General features: G+C 38.5%; 1 protein-coding gene across 3 annotated transcripts in view; it reads left to right on the forward strand.

Annotated features, from left to right (window-relative positions):
• chst8 (carbohydrate (N-acetylgalactosamine 4-0) sulfotransferase 8) overlaps positions 1-7398 on the forward strand; it is a 171267-nt gene extending 163869 nt beyond the window's left edge. For all 3 annotated transcript variants that reach the window (XM_088412972.1, XM_088412973.1, XM_088412974.1), the window contains exon 5: positions 194-7398. In XM_088412972.1, coding sequence (XP_088269098.1) covers positions 194-880 — 687 coding nt within the window. In that variant the 3' untranslated portion in view covers positions 881-7398. The remainder of the gene's footprint in view (positions 1-193) is intronic.
• Positions 7399-14013: the final 6615 nt, after the last annotated feature.

The following is a 14013-nucleotide window of genomic DNA, read 5'->3' on the forward strand; positions in this document are numbered from 1 at the left end:
TATTTTTGTGATTAGTTTTCCTTCTTCTAAGTCAGACTACACAAAAAATTTAGTTTTTGGTTTCTTTTAACAAAAGAAACAAACTTTAAAAAAGGGAAAACTGTATTTTGAAAAAGTCTAGTTTGAGTTGATATGGTTGATCCGACCCAATTCCCTTCCAATACCGACTATAACAGATTTAAAACTTTCCTAGGTCCCCAAGGCAGGCTGCTCCAACTGGAAACGGACTCTAATGGTGCTAGCAGGCATCGCGTCAGACCCTCAGACCATCAACCACGACACGGCCCACTTGGGCAACCCCCTGAAAACCCTCAACAGCTTCGACCGCCAGGGCATCATGCGCCGCCTGAGCAGCTACACCAAAGTCATGTTCGTGAGAGAGCCCCTGGAGAGGGTGGTGTCGGCCTACAGGGACAAGTTCGAGAACCCCAACGACTACTACCACACCTTCTTCGGGAAGCCCATCATCTCCAAGTACAGGCCCAACGCCTCCAGGTCGGCCCTGGAGTCGGGCAGCGGCGTCACCTTCCAGGAGTTTGCGCAGTACCTGCTGGACGTGCACCGGCCCGTGGGCATCGACATCCACTGGGAGGCGGCCAACCAGCTGTGTAACCCGTGCCTCATTGACTACGACTTCATCGGCAAGTTCGAAAACATGGACGAGGAGTCCAACCTGTTGCTGCGCTTGGCCGGGGCGCCGCGCAACCTCACGCTGCCCAAATTTAAGGACCGGAACTTGGCCGACGAGAGGACCTCGTTGAAGATCACGCAGAAGTACTTTGCGCAACTGGACACGTTGGACAGGCAGCGGGTGTATGACTTTTACTACCTGGACTATGTCATGTTTAATTACTCCAAACCTTTTCAAGTTCTATACTGACAGACTCCGCTCCCGCCGCCACTTCTGCAGCTATTCCACATCCGTCATCGAATTCAAGGATTTCTGTTTGTTTCTTTGTTATTAAAATCTTTGTACCAGATTACAGGATGCAAAAATATGTATAATGCTGCATTGGGTGTACGGCTATCATTTGACAATAAGCGTACCTTTATAAAGGCTGTAGAAATGATTTTTCAGAGCAAATTTGTTCATTCTTTGTAAAGCCAAAATGTGGCAGTAGATTAAAAGTGACTTTGGTTTAAATGGCATATTTTAACAAATGCTGTTAGGTATATTGCTATTCTTATTTGATATTTTTTGGACCATAAAGCTTCCGTAAAGGGTTCGAATTGTTTCATTTTTCTCCCCCCAAAAATTGTATGTCTTTTGTATGAGCGGATGACAGCTTTTCAGTTAGTCTCTTCTGATTCAAATTCATTCCTATTCTCATTCTCATCTGCATCCATTTGCTAGCTGTTTTAAAAATACCATAAGAACTACTTCCTATTTCCATGTCGAAGAATCCTGGGAAATGTATTCCAACTAGACTGAATGTTAATGGCAGTGCATTTTCAATTATTTGGTTTACATGCAGTCATTAACATTTTTTAAACACGAATACTGGTAAAATTCAGGTTTTTAAATGCCATGTAAACCTGCACAATAACCTGAATAATTTCATATTCGTGTTTTTAAAAAGACTTGTCTAATTTCTAACCCAAACACAAGGCCAATTACTGTATATACAGTATGTCCGCAAAATATTTATAACGCTTCACTTTTCTCACATTTTGTCATCTTTAAGCCTCAAATTGTATAAAATTGATACCTTGCCACAAAATTCTACACACAATACCGCACTATGACATTTTAAAAATGTAAAATTAAGAAATCCTTTTTACATAAATATTCACAGCCATAAAGCTCAAAATCGAGCTCTGGCCCATCCTTGACATGTTTGTTTTTAGTCCACCCGTCGAAAATTCAGTTGATTGGACCTATTTTGGAAAGGCACACACCTGTTGAGAAGGAAATCAATTACTGCACTTTGTTTCTGTGATTGTGTTTAATTGACAGTAGAAAGTATGTCTATTTACATCATGACGCCATCCATACTTCGCTATCTCAAGCAGCGGTAATTCACTTAACATAACCGTATTTGTACGCATATAATCAGATATTCCAAATACTTCAAAAACTTGAATTTTGACACTAACCCAGCCAAATCTCTCTGTATGACTGCCGCAAAGTAAACAACTATATGTCGTTTACTTTGAGTAAACAACTATGTGTCGTTTACTTTGAGGCAGGGAAACTAGTAGTAAATATTATATTGTAATAGTGACTTCATTGACTTGTTTACTGAACTGTCAAACAAGATAGCATTTAGCATTAGCCAAAGTTTTTTGCGTCTGGTCTAAACCTAGCATAATTGCGCTAAATCCATCGAATTTAATTACAGTAAAAATGGAACAAACTGAATTATTTTAAACTTTAAACCACAGTTAAATAATGTGCATAAATTATGAAATCCTACCTTTGACACACATAAAATACGTTTGTTGTTTTTTTTGTGGCACCTCTCACCGTGTGACTGCCGCACCCCCTTCATGACGTCGTTCTAAAGTCGACCATCCAATAAATAATTACAAATATAAACTTACGTGTATTTGTGCAACTGTGATTTTCAAAGCTCCAAAGTTGAATTTCCATGATGATTCGCCTTATTTATGAAAAGGATTTAAAAAGAAATCCCGTTCAATCATATTTCACCAAATAATATTGCGCACCTAATGTACGCTACAAAAGTGTTTAGATTGCATTCGAATGCTGTTTTTTCTGTCACAGTCGCTTTAGTGATCTAGTTTTTGTTGAAAATCAAATATGCCCATCCGTCAATACTGTACATTGTACGACTATTTGAATAGACGAAAACCACTTTAGAAAAACTGTCCAGACAAGTAACTCCTTGAGAAAAGAAATTTACAAACAAAGTTCAGTCACAAGTCTTTTAAATGGGTAACCTCTTATTGTGAAATGATGCCTATTTGTGTACATTTGTTCAAAGAATTAGCAACTGTCCTTAACTCTTTCAGTGCCACGGATGAGAATTTTTATCATGTAAAATACTTAAGATGTGTGCACTTTGTTTTTTTTAAATGAATGGCTAGATGACACTTGTTTTAGATGCTACAAAAAAATATTAACGTCAAAGTCACTGCTGTGCAAAAACCACATCTTTTCACAAAAGCTCATTTTCTCCTTTTGTCCAAAATAGCTTGACCTATTTTCAAACATTGACCACTAAAAAACAGAATCGGGTAAAATCTTGCCTTCTTTTTCTTGATAAAAAAAGGTCTACATTGTCATACAGTACAACATTCTTGAAAGCTGAGTCTTTTCGGATAACGCTTGGCACTGAAAGAGTTAAATGCAAACTATATATTTTTGACGACTAGGACGCGGCGATGTAGACGTTTGAAATGCTAAATGTTTATGCTTCATTTGAGGGAGAATCCAAACCGTGTTTAACCTTTGTGCAGTGTTTTATCCAATCCCTTGATTCTTTTCATCAGAGGCAATTCACATCAAAGGCTCTGCACTGGAAGAAGACTCTAGGGAGCTGAAATTTCACCCAGATGGTGACAAAATGTCAAAGTTCAAAATGCCACAAGCAGGAGTGTGCCATCCCTTGGCTTAAATGCTGCGACAACGATGTGGAATAAAATGACCCAAAAATGATCAAAATACTGCACAAGGGTTAATTGTAGTCAGCGGATTTTAAATTATGTCTTGCTCTAAATAGTAATAGCAAATCCCTTTCCAGCAGGTGAATCGCAACTTGACTGAAAGCATTTCCGGCCTCGGTATACCTCTGTGTACTAATACACGTATTTGATAGACACCATTTTGCAAAGAAAAAAAAGATAAAGCCACGCCCTCTTGTCAAACATGTTCAGTGCCGTTTACTCTGGAGATGTGTGCACATATGGTAGCATTTTTGTATTTTTATGCTCTGTTAGGTTTGTGCTTTGATATACTACTCATCACGTGGAGGTATTTACTTGGGCATCCAGGTATTTACAGGGTACACCGTGTTGCTGCCTGTTTGTGGTGCAGACTTTCCAAAGTGTGTTGATAGCATCGATGCAAATCATTTTGCAGAGAAAAAATGCAGATTCGGTTTTTGACAATCTAAAAGTAAAAACGGTGAGAATTTAGTAGAATTTTGTACAAAATGCTAATCATCCTCCTGAGACAGGACCTATTCATTTTTGTGCACTGTTGTGTCCATTTTGTGTTGTGTCCAACACATCATTGGAAATGCCAAGGTGTCCTCTGGTGAGCACGCTAGGACTTAGTTGGGTAACTGGAATGAGTCAAAAGATATAGACCAAAAACAAATGTCAACTAAAGTGGACACAAATAAATAGGCTGGATCTCAGGAAGGCATCAATTTGATTTCCAATAAATGGTTTGTTTTTTTTTCATTCAAATTTATTTAGCCGGAATTTCACTTCATTTCGCATTCATTCTTTGTTTTGTTTTTTCCACATAAACTAGTCTTGGGGAAGGGGATTTAAATTTAACTAACAGATTATCTCAACATGTTAACTTTAAAAAATAAAAAAATACATAGTAACAAAATGCTAGAATGGGCACTTCAACCTGACTGAAATTTGAAATTTTAATGATAAGAAATTGAATTTTTGGTGTCGGGGAAAATGGTCTTTTGGAGAACGTCTCTGAGTGATTTTACCTTTAGAAAAGAGTGACATAATACAACTTAGTTGTTAACAATCTCCCCAAACTTTTCAATTTGTTTGCTCCATAGCTAAGCCCTTCTCCAATTGGCTGACAAGCACATTCGTTTTTACATCAAAATCAATGCTCTGTATTAAATATAAGATCCGTATTACATTTTCATATCATACCGTGTCGGCGATATGGATCATAAATTACATTTATTGACGACTTCCTTTTACACCTGAATTCAAGCTTGGTATTAAATTTAAAATATTTTCAACATGTTTCAGTTCACTGCAAATCAAGGGTTTTATGTTCTTTTTTTCAAGTTCCTACGATATTCTTGTAACCAAATGTTCCCCGTTGACTTCCTGTGAACTGCTCAGTCAGTAACACTGTACCCAACACTACACACATACACACGCACACACACTCTACACACACGGTACCTTTCACACCCAGTCTGCAGCCTTGTAAAAGCTTTTTCCACTCTTTATTGTGTACAATTGTATAATGGGCATTCAGATGACTATATTTTTCTATCTATTTCTAATATATCTGTCTATCTACATATACACACATATTTATACAAATATATATACATATATATAGTATATACATAATCAGTGCTTCTTGGTGTGAAGTTACGTTTGTATTGACGTCATTGATTGTGATGCCAGTGTGTTGCCACCAGCGATTACATACTAAACAATAATAAGAACTGAAAAGCTTAAGATAAGCTTGGACTAATGAGTTTTGACCAAGATCCTTTTACATAGACTAGATTCACACTGCAGGTCCAAGTGCCCAATTCCAATTTAATACCATATTCCAATGTTCATATCCATGTATATTTCAAGTGACATATCCAAACAATGATTTACATAATAATCAAGATTCAAATTTACTGCATTTCAGGATTTATATGATATGTCCCCCAATCGAATTTATAAATGAAAAATAATTAAACAAATCTTGCTGTCATGCGACACTTGCTGCACGCTGCCAAGGAAGAGGTAACAAACATCAAACCACACGCCAACTGCATACTATGAACGTAAACACCAGATAATACATAGATGGCAATGTAATGAACATAGCATGATTTTTTTCGGAAATTGGCCCTAACAGGGTTGCTAAAAGCTAGCTAGCGCTCCTCCACAAAACTCTTTGTTTCTATTGCCATCACATCACATCTCTAACAACATAAACACACCCACAAAAGAAAGAAATCGCTGATTATTTATAGATGTCAAAAACCCCCTAGTCAATTATATTTTCACTATACAATATGGCAGAGGTATCCAGTGTTAGCACTAGCCGCTAACGATGTGGTGCATTCAAATTCTGTTGGGCATTCCAAACGATCCTATTTCAAGCAGAAATATCGAAACAATGTGGGCTTTCTATCAATCTATACAAACCTACATATCAAGATTAAATCTGATCTGATCTGGTTTTGTTCTTGTGGCTGCTATGTTAATGAATCAAATTTGAAAAAATAGAGTAGCAGTTACAGTCCGCACGCCAGATTCCCATTTCTAATATCCATTATGGAAGTAAACAATAATACATAGATGAGATTCGATCATTTTCCCCTGCTTTGATTAAAATGAGGGTAAACTTGGCAATTGTTTATAGAGGTCCCATTTTAATGATGGGCACACCTAATTTAACACATTTAGACCATGTTTACTGTCTATTTACAATAGCATAAGCTTGCCCAAATTTGGAAGGCCACGTGTTGGCTTTTTTTCATGTCCCGAAGCACGGGACACTCGGACCTTTCACAATTGTTTAGATTTTGACCTTATATTATATCAAAATACATGTGTACATCTGTGTGTAACATTTCTGCTTCGTCCAGTCTATCAGAAATAGCATTAAAATTCATTTTACATCTTAATTGTCACTTTTACACACATTCTTGTCTTTTTGTTGATGTGTGGGACAAACGTCAAAATTCTTGCCTGACTTTTTGAATGAGGATAATGCAAAAGTGAGCTCCCAAACAAAGGACAATTCCAGCCACCGAATACAAAAACAGAAAAAAAATGTGTGTATCTTTTTAGTGACTGCACTGCAAAGGAATATTTTATGGTTCGTACCATGCAAGTCTCACAAATGGCACTAAACGTCTTTATTTGCCTTATAATGTGCACTATTAGAGAGTCTAGAGCCAAGGCACATTTGAAATCAACCTACGTCGCAATATCTGAGGTCATTTCTTTGGGTTGGCTACATGCTTTTGTGTTTTGTGTGATAAAATGCTCTGTAACGACGTGTGTTTTTTGTGCGTGTGAGTGGAAATCCGCGACTATTTACATGTATACTCCCTATAATCAAATTTGCTGACTTTTTTCCCCCCTCACTGTACTGTGATGCGTTTTGCAAAGTTCATAAATCTAATCCTTAAATAGATCTTGGTCGGATTCAGTGTTGATTATAGTCCCACTCCTTGCCCAAAAATAATAATAATCCTGCTTCATAATTATTGCTTTTAATAACACTACGCTGAACCTGATTTATCCGTGTGCGTGCGTGACCGAAAGCATTCAATAACTCAATTAACAAGTGAATGTATAACTGTCGATCATTGGTGCAATTGTGTAAGAAAAAAAAAAGTGTTTAAAAAAAAGACGATCTCAAGCCCTTTGTCTTATTTTACACTGCCAATCAAATGGTGACTTTTCAGGAAGACTTTTTTCAGGTGGCTCTTTTGTCCAGCTAATGAGTTCGTCAACTAATAAAATTGTCTTTAGCATTTTAAAGATGTCTCTTGAAATTTTGTGAACGTTTATATTTGTATCAACGATGTTTGGGTCCATTTTGTCTGAGCAGGGCAGTAGAGTTAATTCATTCAACAGAGACATTTTTTACATTTTTTTTTAATACCCTTGACATTCAATCTCAGCTACTTATATTTATATAAAGTAAGTAATTGATTTAGTAGTTAATTACCTAAACTAATGGATTACTTTGGAACTTTAGAACTTCCATTAGCCAAGAAGTTAATACAATTTGCAGAAAAATATGAATACATTCCCGGGATTCATTTAAAAATAATAAAACACAGAATGTTCATTTCTATGCCTTTTGAAACCCATCTGCATGTTGGCAAATTCCTTGTTATAATTACAATACAATGATCTCCCATTGTCATGATTTATGCAGCGGCTTTAATGAAGCTGAATGTATAAACAAAAAAGACATACAATTAAGTCTCACAAGCTGCCATGGGCTAAGTGCTTCTTTCACCTTGAGCTAATATCTGCACATTTTCAGAAGCTTTCAGCTTGGCAGGGTAATACTCCCATTTTCATTTAGATGCCTTTTATGATGAGATTCTCCTGCCAGCACTTTAACGACAACATAGCGCCAATGTATTTTAAATGTAAATCTGTTCATTGGCTCCGTGTCCTCCATGTTCACATTCACTAATTGCTTCTTAAGTGACATAAAGTCAATCACAGCTACCTCCTCACTGACAATGACTGATGGTCAGTCATCTTTTTCTTCCTTTGAAACAAAATAGAAGAGAAACACCTGTCTTAAGGCTGTAGAAGTCTATTTTTTGCCTCATTAGCACCTTCTAGCGGCACTTGTAGGCATTATGGTAATAGAGGCAATACACTGCATTGGCCTTGCAGTTGTGGGGGGCAAGTAGAAGACGCGAGCGCTAACCTATTTCCCAAAGAATCCAGCAAGTAATTTGTGATCTTTGATAGCATGCTGTTTGCGGGCGGTAGGGTGGACCGGGAGTTGTCCCGCGTCCGAGCCAGGCCGTATGGGCTTCCTCCTGTGGACTGAATTAATACTGAGATTGCTTAGGGAGCTCCTGAGGAGATAATCAGACAGGAGTTGTCTGGAGGGCCTGAAGTGCACCTGGCAAACGGCAGATGATCCTCGCCAACTTGCAGAACTTCATTGCCGACCCTTCAGGAATCACTCAGTGGGTTTTAATGAAGAAACTGTGGATCTGGAGCAATTAACAGATTGTACCTTTTGTTTGAAATCAGGCAAAAGCATAATTGTCAAAAGTCTCTGTAAAAGATGGACCTGGCCGATTATACTGTGGTTTTGGGTGTGCTAAGAGTAATTCTTCCTCCCACATCTATTTGGAATACAATCAAGATTGCTCAAGATGTGTTCAACCCCAATCGTGTCTTTGATAGACATGACTTTTTTAAAAGTAAGTGTGGTGAATTTCTTTAACGCACGTGCGGTGGTTCTGGCTCAGCCGCGTTTCATAAACTGCCGCCAGGCAATGCTGGTTGGTGAGGGAAATGAAGACCTCTCCAACCCAGGCATCTTGGCTGGAAAAAGATTTTATTCTAGTCTCACACTGCTGATGTCTTGCAGGCTCTATCGGGAGGAATAAAATGGCGTATGCACCATGGGTTTCTTTGTTTTGCTTTTAAATAGTCTTCTGAAATTGTCGGTAGGTTGGTCGGAGGTCGGGGTTGAATCACGATGAGATCCATCCATGTGGTTGTCATATTGGCTCAACTTTGATCAGAGTGTTTTGTTATACATGTCCTATGAGAATTGATGGGCCAGTGTTTCATTTGTGTATTAAAATTCATGTTTGATGTACGTTTTTCCCACTGTGTTATGGTAAAATAAAACACCGGTAGTCAGAAAAAATTGTGGCGAAATCTAGTGCAGGGCACTTGACTCCAAAACTCACCCAGCCTGACTATTAACGAATTGTCGGTAATAAAATTGTTTCCTGGCGCTGAGCGATTGAAAAATGTAATACCAACCTTGACCACATGGTGACAGGCATGGCTCAGTACTGTCTCCAAACCCCGAGGCTAGAACAGTGAAGAAAAGCGTGTCATGGCCTCAGACGACATCAATATTTTAAGTGCTCAAATAGTGTTTTTTTTTTAATCCACATCATTGACAGCCCAGTTAGTTTAAAGTCCATGAAAAGTTAATAAACGCGTTCAATATAATCAACGCCTAATAGTCTTCTGTTGTCTTTTTTTAAATGAACGCACCTTAAAACATAGAGAGCGTATCCATCCAAGACCAATTTAACAGAATTGCTCTACACTGCTCGGTTTTGACACAGGTGAGTGAGCCAGTCTAACATGCAGGACGAGTAAGTTGAAAACGTGAAATAAGTGCTTGCATTTAATGTTGCTTTTCTATTAAGATTTTTTTGACAGTTTTGAATGGACAATTTTATCCACGAGAGCAATTTGCATGGGGAGAATCACAATTTGAGCGTTTTTTTTTTCCGTAGATGAGCTTGCTGTATTAAGATATATTATGCTTTCTGTTCATAAGTATACCTCACTATTAGTTGCCAATCTCTGGTTAGTTTAATTATTGTAGTAGAAAATACAGTATAACGGTAACATTCTCAAGAAATCAACAATCCCCCACGCTACCAGCAGATAACGCTGTTTTCCTTCCAGCAGGTCATTCCATCCGTTTTCTCCTGCGCTTGTCCTCATCCAGGGTCATTATGCTCATAGTGTTTAACAATGAAACTTCACTATAATTTAATTTGAGCCTGTGGCTAGAAAGCAAAGTGCCGTGAGTCTTTGTCATGGAAATACAATTGTATCACTTAGTGAATGGGGTGATCGTTTATTGCCATGAGCAAACCATACACCCATTTCTTCTTATTGGGACCATCTGCTTTTTCTTATGCAATTGTGCCATGTTTTGTGGTTCAGTAAAACATAATAAAGCCCAGTATACTGTATGCGGAGCCTTAAAACACAATACAAGGTTATAGCCACCCTGCTTCCTTTTTTAGAATTGATAAATATATATCATTTACTACTTTCCCCTGGCTCCTTTTTGTATATGGTAATTTAGTATGTTGTTTGGCTTTGTGACAATCCTTTTTAAGCCCAACGTTTTATTTAAGTCGGGCGTTGAGCAACGACTTGTTGATCAGCTGATCAGATGCCGATTCCCACCACTCGCAAGAACTATTCGGACCTTCTCCAGCAAAGTTGAGAAGTTTTACCACCCTGATTTCTCTGGCTAACCCACAGGGAGCCTCACCTACCTCTAACTGAATTTTCGGTTCACTGTCAAACTAGTTAACGCTAGCCGGGCACCTTAGAAGGGGCGGGGCGCTTGTGTGGGATCTTAGGATATTCCTGAAAGACCACAGAAACGTGGTTCATTTTTAAGAGACTACCTTTAGTTATGTTCCTAAGAAATATTTGCCTAGAGGTAAATTTGCGAATGGTGGCACTGTATTTCCCATTTTGCTAACATCAAAACCCCACTTTTGTTCGCAAAAAAAAAAAAAACGCAGCATGGCATGCTGAAGTCCCACTTTTGTGAAAAACTGGATATCCCCCAAAAGAACTTGCTGGGATTTCATGTTATGACCATAAAATGTCATCAGCCGGCAGCCCGGGTCGCTATGTGCTGCACAGAGCACTCTCAATTCAGCCCCAGGCCCTGGCCACACTGGAAGCTGGCACCCTCCGCCATCTCCTCCTCTTTCTCAACCCCCGCCTGCCACCGTTTTTATTTATTCTTTTATTTTTTCAAAACAGTGACCCACCCAAGCCATCCCTGCGCTTCACCCTCCCCCCAGGCGCTGCGTGGGCTTCAATGGTGATAGTGCGGCGGCCTCGGTGTTGACAAAGCAGAAGACACATCAGAGCCCGGTCGCTGCAAAAAAAAAAAAAAAAAAAGCTCCGGTTTGTCTTTCGAAACAGGGAAAGGCCCTCAAGGGGGGCCCTGTTCTAGGCCGGTTCCCCTTCAAACCTTTTCAGACGAAGCTTGTGTATGTTTTTGTCGCCATGGCAGCCCGGTTGATGGATAAGTGCAAATCCAAAGCATAAGTCAAGGTTGCGACTTGATGTCATCATGACACATGCACTCTAATGAGGACTGTGGGTGCTGGCCTGCAGGCATGCAAAATGAAGGGAGGGGGCGGGGTGGATGAGAGGATGCTATGTGATGCATAGCAGATGTGATTGGCGACATGGCGCCGTTCACGTCGTGACTGTAAACCAAATATTAGCAGCGAGCGGGCATTTATTTTTCACGCTGATGTCTGCAAGACCGCTTCGAGCACAAAAACAGACAAAATGGCTGCTTTCTTCAAAGCCCTGTTTACACTTTGCATACTGTTCCGGTGTGGTAGTGGTTAGCGTGTTTGCCTCACAGCTTTGAGGTTCAGGGTTCGAAGCCTGGCTCGTTTTTTCCTTAGTTGAGTGGGTTCTCCTCGTATCCTGCAGGCTTGGCGTTCCGCCACAGCTAGGGGGTGCTACAGCCCCATCAGTAATGTGTGCTGACCCTTTTAATGTCTTTCTTAATAATATTTGACATGTTCTTTTATGTTTGATTTCCTTAGTTGTGTGTTAGGTTCAAGGGATACGAAACTTGATCAGATTTTCAAAATTAAAAAATGGGACACAACAAGTTTGCTGAAGATGTAATCTGCAATACATTCTCACCAGGAACTATTCTAACGAATTTAATGTGACTTTTTGTGTAATTGTGAAATTATTTTGGTCTTTGTTAAATTCTATCAAGGATGACAGTCCAACTGTACTAAACGAGTCAATGCACTCACCGTGATCCAACCTTTTTTGCTTTGTATTTCGTGCCCCTGAGTTAATAAAAAGCTGTTCTGATTTTGGTTTGGCAAAGAAATAATAAAATGTTTCCAAGGACGATCTGCAATGTGCTCACAGACAAGTCATTACTGTTGGACGCATTGACTTACGATTTCTATTATTTTTTAATAAATTAGTACTGACAAAATATTGTTTTACTGTTGAAAATGGCTAAATAAGTTTAGCATCTTTTTTTATATTTATATTGTCCTGTTGTCACTTCTATTTTGGTTTTCTGTTGAATATTCTTAAGTAAAATGCATTTTATTTGATGTGCATCATGTATTATGTTACACAACATCCTGTTTGTTTGTTTTTTTAAAGAGGTACCACCGTTCTTTGTGGAAGTAGCACCTTTACGGGCTGTAATTGGTTCTGATCGGAAATGACCAACATGATTAAGGACTAAATAAAACTGGTAAGTGCATTTTGGCTTTGCGTTTATTTGTGAAGTGGATGTATTTAAACCTCAAGAGAAAACTATACAAATGTAAAGCACAGACTTTATTGATTGGAAATGAGTTACAATGTGAGGTGACCAACCTAGGAAATCACCATGTATCTGGGTCATGGTACCAACTGAAACAATCTGACCAGACCTTCACTAGGGGCTTTTTTTTTTAACTGTTTGCTCTATTATACAGAGTGACTACTAGAAGATTGCAAATTCTTAGTTGAACCATTTAATGGATGTCAGGAAAATCAAAACTCTGCCATCGAGCCTTAAGTGTGAAATCGCGACTATTTTGGTTCTTCCTGTACAATGTAAGTGAATGCCCCCAAACAAACAACAACACACACACACACCTGGCCTATTAATAAAGTGACACCTTTTTACCCCCGCGACTTGTCGGAGGTGAAGTGTCGCTTCACACACATTCTTCTAACATCAAGCAGAATGTTAAATGGGTGTGAGAGCGGGCGCACACATTCACTTAGAATCCAGCAAAGAAAATAATAATGAATGCAAGTTCTCAATGTTCTTCAACTTTCTTCACATGGCCCGAGGGGGAGTGCTTGTCTGATGGCAAACAGCTTGAAAGACATTCTGAATATTGCTGCTGGATGTGAAGGTATTGTTTTGTTGATATAGCCTGGCTGGTGTAAGTCATCAACAGCAAAACACATCAATAAATGCTCCAAAAAAAAAAAAAAACATTTTCAAACAGAGGATGAATAGCATTTTAATGAAACATGAAGCTTCAAAGCGATGACCAGGCTTTTGCATTGTATGCACTAGTTCCGTTTTTGTCCATCTGCATGCAAATGGTTCACATTTGATTTTAAATTGACAGGCTATTTGAGGTTGAAGTTTGGAGGTGATGTCGAGGGGGATACGGTAACAGTCTTTGTTTTTGCTCTATGTAGTGTAATTACATATTTACGGCACCAGGGGGTGCAGTAGCGCGGTCATTCTAAAAGTCTCTGCTTTAGTTTTAAACTTTTTTAATCTCCGAACACAATTTTTTTAGGTTAAATTTATGATTCATGTGATTCAGAAGAAAGAAAATCACCACAATATTTTATACTTTTGTTCTTCAGGTTAAAATATTTGATATTGAACTTGAAAATATGTTGATGTTAATTTTTCAGATCAATTTACATTTAGTATTGTTTATTCATTTAACAGTTTTCAACATCAAATGGTTCACTTTTGACAAAAATATTTCTAGTTTGAATAATGATTGATGTATTCTTTTGATTTCAGACATTTTGACGCAATCCGAGCTGGGTTTTTTTTCAGATTCAAAATAAGCTGTAACCTGTATCAACAAGTTA

The sequence above is a fragment of the Hippichthys cyanospilos genome, chromosome 4 (genome assembly GCF_059441005.1).
Source record: "Hippichthys cyanospilos isolate Australia breed blue-spotted pipefish chromosome 4, RoL_Hcya_1.0, whole genome shotgun sequence".
Lineage (NCBI taxonomy): Eukaryota > Metazoa > Chordata > Actinopteri > Syngnathiformes > Syngnathidae > Hippichthys > Hippichthys cyanospilos.